The following is an 11525-nucleotide window of genomic DNA, read 5'->3' on the forward strand; positions in this document are numbered from 1 at the left end:
AGCTCTTACTTTGAAAAACTGGATGTTTATTTCCTTCTATTTAATGGCATTTGGTGAAATGACCTAAAAGTTTGGTGATCATTTTGATGCTTATTGATTAAAGTGAATTTTGAAACTCAAACTCTAGATAGCTTGACCCTCCGTACGACGTTGGCGCTGTTGTGTTACACATTTGTTAAGTTAAGTTGTCTCACTATGTCTGTGTTGTGTTAGTGGCGCCGTGTTGAAAGCTCGACACTAAGACCTTATGTGACATCTGATTGGTTAATATATAATAGCGCTTTGTCTTCTGTGATTGGCCAGATTTGCGCAAAATAACAAAAGTTTATAAGCTTTTCAAAAATAAATATAGAGTATTGAAAGAGTGAATATAAGCATTAGAAATGCCAAGTGTGGCGAATGACTGTAATTGTGTGACTGTCACACTCGAAGCGTGAGAGCATTTTAATATTTTTGATTTGAACAAACAAAGTGTCGATGAAAACATCACCTCCAGCACTTCTTTCATGGATCACCATAATCCACAACAACAGTGAGATTAAAGGCTCCGTTCTGAATCATAATTACTTCAAATGATTAAAATGTTGATTCAGGTTAAGCACAGACGATTCCCTTTAATTAAACATAATTACATGTCATTATTCTTTTTTTTGCATCAACAAAACAGGCTCAAGCAAGCCTTCATTATTGACAATAACTTTATATTCCTCAAAAATCATTAAAGGGAAATGTGGAAAATAACTTATATGTAGTAACATCATATAGAGGTGAAATAAATATGGGGTTGTAATTAAGTAGTTATTACATTACATTCTGGATAAAAAAAAATTCTAAATGTTCAAGTTTCTTTAAAGTGTAGTAACTTCTATCGAAGGTTCTCTATGAGTGAAATAAATATGGTGTCCATCAGAGTTATAGTTATTAGAAAATGTTTATATAATATTGCATGAAAATACTGCTGAAAGTAAACATTGTAATGAGCACTCGGATGAAAGACACTCTTTGAAAGTTTCTTGTGATATTGTAATGTTTGGATAATTCCAAGAGAGACCAGAGGAGACGTTGATCCTCTTAGAGGAGCTTCAGTCGTAGAAAGGTTGTCAGAATTCAAGGACACAACCTAAATATCAAAGTTTCGGTAATAAAACTTGTGTTCTCTCAGTCTAAGGTGGACGGCTGCGAGAAGTGCAGCAGCCTTTTCAACAAGGAGGGTCGGGTCCGGACGGTGAGCTCGGCCCCTGCAGGAGAGTCGGAGGAGACGGACGAGGAGAAGGAGGATCTGAAGAACCAGCTGAGGGAGATGGAGCTGGAGTTGGCGCAGACCAAACTACAGCTGGTGGAGGCTGAGTGCAAAATCCAGGTAAAACAGTAAAACAAATGATGTTCCCTTGAAATGTGTGGGATCAAAGGAGAGTCCGAAACAACAACTTGGAGCCAAAGTGTATGCAAGTGTTTCAGTTGACTTTAAAGTCATGTTTATTATGTGTTTCAAAAGTACAATCTAAGTCCGTTTAATTTCAAATGGTTTTTAAATTGCCTTAATCTGTAAGACCCCGGTTTTCACCATGAAACTTTGTCTGGACCACCAAACAGTTTTACAGCAGTGGGTTAGAAATGGTGTTTGCATTCATTTCCATAATGGGTGAAGTAGTGAAACGTTGTAATTACACTGTTGGAACACTAGGGTACACAGATATTTTAATTGTTTTGTAGTATTGCTTTAACTACTTCAGGTGAACTGAATCAAACAGCTTTATGTTAAACTTCCTAGAGGTTTGTTTATTTGTAATTTCATATTAGAGAACCTTTTTAAATGTTCAGTGAGTCAATATCTCACAAAATCTTTCGTTTCTCAACCCTTGTGGTGTCTCTGGGTCAAGGTGACCCGGAAGCCAGAAAACAAATATTACAAGTATCCCTTGTGTCCACCACTGCATATGTCTTCATTGAAGCCAGGGAGGTCGTTCACCTTGACCCAGAGACAACACAAGGGATACCACAAACACATTTGTTTTCTGGCCTCCGGGTCACCTTGACCCAGAGACAACACAACAAGGGTTGAGAAACGAAAGATTTTGGTGGTCAACTTCTGAGCCAGTAATCTCACTGTAGGTTTTGGGATAAACATAATTACATCCTAAGATGTGGTTCTCAGGAATGAAACGTCTCTTCTCTCCTCGCAGGACCTGGAGCATCATCTGGGTCTGGCTCTGAACGAGGTCCAGGCCGCTAAGAAGACCTGGTTCAACCGAACCCTCAGCTCGATCAAGACTGTCACTGGTAACCAGGGCAAGGAGACCACCTAACCCGACCACGGTCCGGTGACACCAGTGGTACCGCAAACATTCAGGCCAGAACTCAAAACACTAACCGTATCTTACCAGGACGAGCACCACTTGCTGAGGCACTCCTTAACCTCGACGTAATCAGCCCTTCTTTCTTATTCCTTTACTGGTTCAGCACTGACGAGACGTGTGGCCAAAACGCTACCTTGTGACACTTTGTGCTTCCACCACAGAAAGAGGAAGAGAATCCATCACTCATGTCTGTCTTTGTCCTGCTGAAGGACGAACAATCAGGAGCGTGAGGGACGGAGACGTCCTTCCTGCACCTTCTCCTGACTCGAGTACTGGCCCCGGACCGGTCTGTTTGTTTTAGGTACGAGAGCTATTTAGACGCTTTTTTTTTTTTTTCTTCTAATTTATGTTTGAACATTTTTTCATTAAGTATGTTACTGAATGTGTGGCGAGAGTGCATGATTTATGTTCGTGCACGGTGAGGTTCAATGCACAAACAACCGACTGAAGAGGGGACGAACCAGCACTAAAAAAAAGTGATGAATGTTTGCATGCGTGTCCAAGAGAAGGTTCCATGGATCTGAACACGGAAGTTTATTTCCTCCCGCATGTTTAGGTTCTGTTTTTTGGATCTGAAGCACAAAGTAAAAAAAAAAAAAAAATGTGTCCAAACCCTTCAAATCGTTCTTATTTCAAAAATAAAAATTCCTGATGCACTTTAAAAGTGTGCGACGTCCACGCTAGATCCTGGAGAGTTTTACCATTTAAAACGACTCTTACACGAATTATAATAAAGGATTAAGTTGGATTCGACTGAAAGCTGCCTCGCTGTTGCCATAGCGACAAGACGGCGGATGCTCTGGCGTTGACTGAACAACTGTGGCAGATTGACACCCCCCCCCCCCACCCTCACCCTCACCCTCATCCTACCTCCCACTGCTGCTCTTTGACTTTTAACCTCTGCTCGTGTTGTACTTCATGGTGGCAGGAACCGATCGTGTGTCATGTGCGAGCGAGTCCACATACTTCCACCGTGATGGAAGCTCCGGCGAAGTATGTCCTCGTGTCATATCCATCATCGTCCTGGTTTTCGCCGTGATTTTTTAACTATTACTCACGGGAACATATTGTCTTGACGACTGTAGACCAGATGCTCCGTTACTTTTCAAAGAGTCACGTGACTTCCTCGTTCTCAAGGTGCTTTCAGGAACACGACGGTGAGGAAAAACGTTGCTTACAGATGCCGCGACGGGAGAAGCCGCCTCCCGGCCAAAAATGTGTTCAAAATTGATTTTCCTCCGTCTGGATCCAGACTGGTTCCGTTACACAACTGTTAATGACGTCTCTGTGTCGTCCTCGACATCATCCGTACATTTCACGTCTTTTTCCCTCTATTTAACGCTCGCATCACCATGAAAAGATAGAAAAGATCCCCACAAAAAAACACACAACAACCCCCGGAGTGTAACTCGGCACTTCAAGTGTGTGTGTCAGCGTCACAGGACTTGACCACGTCAGTCACAGGAGGTCAGAGGTCAGAGCAGACGTTCCCCCGGAGGAGAGCAGTGGGAGCGCAGGGGTCGGGGAACCTTGTCACGCTGGTGTGTTCCGAAGGAAGTGATGTCAGCCATTTATTCTTTCGATCCTGAAGCAGAGACTGTACATAGACTTGAAGGAGGTGAAGGAAGTATATTCAGATCAATAACGGAGAGAGAAAAAAAAAAGGCACTGGGTTGTAAATATGAAACAAACATTAAGCTTTTGTTTATGATTTTGTACTTTGTAACTTTGACTAATGTTGCCTACCTACCTGCTGCTGTGCTACAGTTTAATCCGACATGAGGTTGTTTTTTTTTTTTAATGTTTTTAATGTTGATATCTTTGCTCCGAGCTTCGACGTCTGACTGCTGTTTGGTTCATTTCATGCCAAAACGTAACTTTATCAACAACAAAATCATTATCAATGTGTGGAAATTGTAATAGATTAGGATGCATTGTGTATACTTCATGGATTATAAAGACATCGATACAAACGTGCTCACGTCTCCGCCTTTTTCTTCACCTCTGAGCGACGCCTTTTACAAACCAATCACATTCACAAGTTTCTTCTTCTGTGTCGATACTAGTTTTCAAAATACCGTTGATGACCTTCAAGCTACAGAAATGTTTATCTCGGTTTTTAAGAGCGGCTGCACAGCTGGACACATTGAGAAGACAAAATAAAACTACGACGAACACTTAACCGGAACTAATATAAGTAAGTCATTTTTATTTGTATAGCACTTTTCCAGACCAGGGTCACAAAGCGCTTAAACAATCAAAACAATACCCAATATAAGATACATTTTGAGTCAAAACAATAATGCTGATCAAGTATTAAATTGTCTAGTAAATGATGTTTACAATTTAAAGCCAGACTTAACTTGTGCAAGCTAATAGTGTTGTTTTTTTTTGAAAACCCTAAATATCAGTTTAAAAAACAAAACCAAAACGTTAGCATCTTATCTATTATGCTAGTTAGATGCTAATGTTTGCTATGCTAGTAGCATATTTCTTCTGATAACACATTTGATGTCTCGTTTTTCTTTTTGTGTTTCATTTTGTATCGTCAACATCCACTCTTATGACGCTATTTTGACAGTAAGTAATGTAATGATATTACATTGTTAAGACTGAATCAGGATATGATAACCTAAATATTAGCAGCATGCTAACAATTGATGTGTCTCTGCTTGTGTAGATGTTATTATATGCTAACTAGTCCTTCAGTGGGATTTATTATCAGTTTAAAATCCCTAAAATATACATATTGGTAACAATTTTAGGTATGGTTAGGTACCTATAGCAGTGTATTTGTCCATTTTTCTCTGTTTTTGTTATTTGTCTAAAATACGAACTCTCTTCATCGTAGATCATGTGGTCAAACCCCTCACACACACACACATTTTATCGCCAAAATTAAACTGAAAGAACATACGCCAGACTAGTGCATCACAAGAACACCTTCACAGTTATTTTAATTGAATTCCTTTTTCTTTTCTTTTTTTTAACAAACCCTGCCTTCATTCTTTTAACACCGACACCATGATTGCTGGTTTGGCTTCATATAGAGTCCATCGATAGTAATGAGTGTGTGAGACGTCTCTGCTTGAGTCACAGACTGGTCTCCAGGGTGACTAGTACTTGAAATAAAACCATCCCTGCTTGTTATTTAGAACAGCAGCATCTCTACTCATTAGGAACTGAAGGACAGTGACCAGCTGAACTTGTTTCCCCTGCTGATGTTATTAAGTCAATTCAATGAAAAGTAAATAAATAAAACCGCATGCTGAAGTCAATGGATATGAAAGTAAAGTCAAGGACCATTGAGATAAAGACACGCCTCGACAAGAGAGCGGGTTCTTGAGGCTGAAATGTTCAATTGTAATCCATGGCGTCTGTATTTGAGAGAGCCGTCTGTTGTCGCCGGTGACCTTGAAGTCCCTTAATGGCATCAAAGGTCAAGAGTCGTCGACGCTCACAGAGATCCCAGGACTGTCAAGTCAGTCGGGGTTCTACTTTTTCAAACATGGTCTACAGCAGCGGTGTCCAAAGTGTTCCACAAACCGGCACTTTGAGGACCGGTTTTGAGAGACCCCTGGTCTACAAAGTTGTGTCTGTAGTTAAAATCCATTGTTCCGATCATTCTTTACATTGTGGCTCTTTTATTCAAAGTCTTGCTGGTGGACGCAGAAGACGCTAGACGTGGATGACATTAAGTTTTATCCTAAACGTAAACTTTTGTTTTTCAGAATATTACTGCTATACAAGCGGCTTGTTACAAACTGTCCGCTCAGCTCTCGTACTAGCATCTCACTGTGTCTGTTGCCGTGCTAGGAGTGATATTCTTCCACCGCCATGTTTAGCATGCTGGTGGTCCTGTTGTGCGGCGACATCATCCATCACTCCATGTCGGGGGGGTTTTGCTGCTGACTATGGGACGACGTAACGGACACAGTATGTGGGGATGCTTGGAATTTGGATGAGTAAGAACATTTTGAACCAGCGTGTTTTGGGAAGTATCAGCTTCTCTGCGTCCTGCAGAGCTCTAAGTATAGACAGTAACAGTAAACTCCAGAGGTGGAGCTCTGGTGGGACGAGTGAGGATTTCTTTCTTTCATGCATCTGCACGACAACTATATTTAAAAAGAAAGATAATGTTTTACAAATAAAGGCCATCTTTGTATTTTCCTCTTCAGCCAGACCACCCCCTCAACTTGAAATCCCCCAGATTATCTATATCAATGTGGTCTACAAATCCAGGCAAAGTCCTTTATACGTGTTGCCTCAGCAGCCTGTAGAGGGCAGAGCGTGCATGAAGTAGAATCCTCAGGTTATCTATATAACCATGGTTTTGTGAATGTGTGCAAAGCCCTCTACAAGCAAACCATCACTGCGGGACAAATAGAGGGCAGAGCATGCATTAAGTAGAACTGCATGTTATGCATTTTTCTGTGTGTAGTTCATCTGGTTCTTGTTTCTTAGATTGACAGTAACTTTTTGCAATCCAGATTTTAAGGTATTTCAACTAAAGTTATTTTTGTATGGCTAGTTCAGTGAATTATACATTTCAACTCGATCACAAAAATATAATTTACTATCATAACAATATTAATAACAATGATTCTCTTCTTATATTATGAGATACACAATCCACCGACCAGTCCCATCTAGCCAGGGTGACGGGTCCAAGACATTTTAAATTGCAACATTAAAGTATTCTCTTCATTTAATAACAATATAATCGTAATAATAATAAATATTCCTGGTAAAACTAGCACGGATTATGAACATTGAATCACTGTCACAGTAAAGAACATGTTTAAGCTTGTTAAGGCTGAGAATCCGCATGTTATCTCACTTCTCACACGTCCTCCTCCTGCTGTGCAGAGACCAGATTAGGAGGATTTTTTAAATCTCTGCTGCTATTTAACTATTTCCCTCGATCGATAATGACTGCCAGGGTTTTGAAGGACATGAATGTTCGTCATTTCAGCGCGATGTCATTTTGGTTTCCTGCTGAATCCTTCAGTGGCGGCGATGAAAGAGCGAGGCTCTCTGGGAGTTACTGGCGCTTCACTTGTCTTTTCCACTGCCGGGCTCTGTCACGACGAGACTTTTAAAAGAACCGTTGTTGTTTGAAACATCTCGACTGAGCTTCAGCCATGACAGTCGCTGGGATTCAATTAAAGTTAACTGTTCAGGATCCTCCAAACTCTCTTAAACCTCGTCCCGCGAGACTCTGTTCAGTGAAATAGAAAAGTATGAATAATGGACAGAAATAATAAGAAGTTATTCTCTCTGCATCTGATGATTCCCAATAAATATCTTGTCGGATCAGCTCGAAAGATGGATTTCAATTGAAAATTGTTTGATTTCAGTTGAAAATGGTTTGATTTCAGTTGAAAATTGTTTGATTTCAGCTGAAAATTGTTTGATTATAGTTGAAAATTGTTTGATTACAGTTAATAATTATTTTATGACAATTGAAAATTGTTTGATTTCAGTTGAAAATTGTTTGAATATAGTTGATAATTGTTTGATTACAGTTAATAATTATTTTATGACAATTGAAAATTGTTTGATTTCAGTTGAAAATTGTTTGATTATAGTTGATAATTGTTTGATTTCAGTTGAAAATTGTTTGATTTCAGTTGAAAACTGTTTGATTATAGTTTAAAATTGTTTGATTATAGTTAATAATTATTTTATTACAATTGAAAATCGTTTGATTTCAGTTGAAAATTGTTTAATTTCAGCTGAAAATTGTTTGATTATAGTTGAAAATTGTTTAATTACGGTTAATTATTTTATTACAATTGAAAATTGTTTGATTTCAGTTGAAAATTGTTTGATTTCAGTTGAAAATTGTTTGATTTCAGTTGAAAATTGTTTGAATTCAGTTAAAAATTGTTTGATTACGGTTAATCATTTTTTGATCAAGGTTAAAAATAGTTTTATTTCAGCTGAAAACACTGAGGACAAGACGAGATTAACAAAAATAAACATGCAAATATTTCATGGGTCTCAAACTCATGGTTCACGGGTAATTTGCTGCTCTTAAAATGTAATAGTCTGAGGCCCAAGGTTCAAGCAAGGACCTCCATCTTTGGCCGACTTCAGGTAGTTATGGAATAAACATCATCACGTTAAATACTATCATTTATATACTGGATCAAATACAGCAGAAAAAAACTGTTTAAAACCATCAGACTAGGACCCAGTCTTAACAAGGATTGACCTCTATTGGCCCGCCGGCCCGTTGAGACCCCTGCTATCATGAGCCAAGTGTGATTGTTGGTTAATCTCCACGGACCACAGATCTGCAGGACATGATACCCTGTGTTCCGTGCCAGCCTGCGCACGCTCGCCGCCATTTTATCTTCTTTAATTACGACTTCTAGGTTTCACCAGGATCCGTTTCCTGGCGTCGTAACTTAAACCTGTCGACAGCTGAGTCAATAGATGCTTCTTTTAGAGCTTCTTCTTCAGGGATCCTTCTCCAGCTGCCTCACAGCAGGACATTGAGTTCACTCAGAACATACTTAGGCAATTGAAATACTGTAAACAGACCATAATAGTCTTTTAGGTTTGGTTGGTTGACCTGGCACGACGAGGGTTGATACGATAATGAAGTTAATAACTCCAGTGGCAGGAGAAGTGGTTTGAAAACCACCCAGAGATGTTTCATTCGTCTCCTGGTCCTGATCGTTTCCACTTCCTTGTTTTCATCGCACGGCTCCGTGATTGGCAGCTGTGAGCCGTCACTCAAATCTCAGCCTGGCCCGTCAAGATGGTGCTTGCGATGGTGATTGACGGCTCGTGCTGCGAAGGCGTCGCGGCGCTGGAACGTCATGTAGACTAACTCGGCAGTTATCACCTGTGAGCTCGTGCCGTCGACACCAGCGCTCGCAGGATATTAATGTAAATATATAATAACATAGGAATATAATGATAATAAGTATTATTATTGTTGTTTTTGTTATGTAGTATTGTTTAACAATAATAATATTATGATAACAAGTAAAATAATAGTAATAATTGTTGTTGTTTTCGCGTGTTATTGGTTAACAATAATGATAATTATATTGTAATAACATAGTAATATAACAATAATATTCATAAATACATTTTTTGGGATTATTGTGTTTTCTGTTATATATCTATTTTTTTTTAGCAATAGTGTATGTTTTTATTTTATAACTTTGTTTTTAAAACAATATTATTATTTTAACAATAATGCTTAACAACAATAATAATCATTTTTATTATATTGTTTTGGTTTTTGTAATAATATTATTTTTTATAATATCACTTTGCTTTTATAATAATATTATTATTTAACGATAATGCTTTACAACAACTATTATTATTTATATAATATCACTTTGTTTTTATAATAATAATATTATTTAACAATAATGCTTAGCAACAATTATTATTATTTATATAATATTACTTTGTTTTTATAATAATAATGTTATTTAAAGATAATTATATTATAATAAAGTAAAATAATGCCAATAATTGTTTTTGCGTATTATTGTTTAACAACAATTATAATTATATTGTAATAACATAGTAATATAACAATAATAATCATAATTATTATTATTTGTATAATAATTGTGTTTCCTGTTATATACAGTATATATATTTTTTAGCAATAGTAAATGTTTTTATTTTATAACTTTGTTTTTAATATATTATTTTTTTTTAAAAATACACGACAAAAATAAATAACGTTTTTAATATATTACTTTTTCTTTTTTTTTTAATAATATTATTATTACTTAACAAAAAAGCTTAAAAACAGCAATAATATGTATGATTATTATGATACAATAATAAATGATATTAACTAGTTTGTAAGACGTATTAAGTAACTAAGAACTCCTTTTAATAAGGAATTTTTAAATGTAGGTATTTACAACATAAGTTTCATAAGAGAAGATGTTGACGAGCTATTGGACGAGAGGAAGTTTGATATAAAATAAGAAAAAAGGCAGAGATTGTATTAAAGTCCAAACGTTCTTTATTCGTCAGCTCATCAAGCAAAGATGGAGGAACTGAGACGTCGTCATAAATGCTGCGACTCATCAATATAATAACACAGCCGCATAAATATCTTTTTTTTGTATTTATTTCCCCAGATACGTCATGAAACATGTCGTTCACCATATATAGATTCAAAGGCAACATCTTCAAACATGGATTTCAGCCAATACTTGTCAAAAAAATAAATAAAAAATATATCGACAAGAAAAACACTTGTGTCAGCAAAAATAATCCAATTGAAAAGTGTAAAAGAAATCATGGTAAGTTTTTAAATGGAGCCAACACGAGTCAAGGAAAATGTACATTTTTGTTTGATATTTAATCATATATATGTGTCCATATATATATATATATATATATTTAGTACATATCTGTCTACGAGTTAATACATTCTACTCTACAATCACTAGAACGACGACGTACATTCTCAACCAAACTGTCGTGATTTTCTGGACCAACATGCTCAGTGTGACTGTGAGATTATGATTCTGTGCGAGTGTGAATCCTTTACCCGTCACACACACACACACACCGACACACACACACATGTACTGGAAAACGATCTGTTCAGCAGTTAGTCTGGTTAACTTTGTCTCCGCGGGTGAAACCGGATCCGGATCTATTTCTGCTGCCCTGCAAACGTCTCTCTTTCCCGCTCGGTTTCCACGCACCTTAACACCCGGGCCGAGCGATGATGAGCCCGTCGGGGTTTCCTCCACATTTCCAAACCTCTAAAAACCCAGGGGGTGTCAAACTCCACCTGGACGAGGGGCCAGAATCTTCATTTACCAAACTGTCTTTAAGAGTAAAACTGTCGACGTCCATCATCTTTACTTTAATAACTCTCCCTGGATCAAATGCAAGTGTTAGAAATCCAAACCCTCACTTTCCATCGCTTTGTTAGTACAGCTGTTGGTCGAAGTCCGGCGACCTTTAATTGACCTTTTCAAGGACGGCAACTTGACCCCTTCATGTGGCTACACCTCTCACGACATGGAAACGCGTCACAATTTCCTGGAGCGGTAACACAGTCATGATAACTTCTTAGCGGAGATTAAAAGTGTTTGTTTTGCTCATGAGCTCGATGAGTGTTTGCGGAGCCGTGTGTACCTGTTGTGCATGTCAGGGCGA

At 37.9% G+C, this 11525-nt stretch overlaps 1 protein-coding gene across 4 annotated transcripts in view; it reads left to right on the top strand.

The window, feature by feature from the left end:
- The window catches only part of rabgap1 (RAB GTPase activating protein 1), a 59306-nt gene extending 54972 nt beyond the window's left edge, over positions 1-4334 (top strand). For all 4 annotated transcript variants that reach the window (XM_087791298.1, XM_087791301.1, XM_087791300.1 and 1 more), the window contains 2 exons: positions 1163-1360; positions 2184-4334. In XM_087791298.1, coding sequence (XP_087647424.1) covers positions 1163-1360; positions 2184-2306 — 321 coding nt within the window. In that variant the 3' untranslated portion in view covers positions 2307-4334. The remainder of the gene's footprint in view (positions 1-1162; positions 1361-2183) is intronic.
- The last annotated feature ends 7191 nt before the right edge of the window (positions 4335-11525 follow it).

Source organism: Callionymus lyra, chromosome 5 (genome assembly GCF_982586985.1).
Source record: "Callionymus lyra chromosome 5, fCalLyr1.hap1.1, whole genome shotgun sequence".
Classification (NCBI taxonomy): Eukaryota; Metazoa; Chordata; class Actinopteri; order Syngnathiformes; family Callionymidae; genus Callionymus; species Callionymus lyra.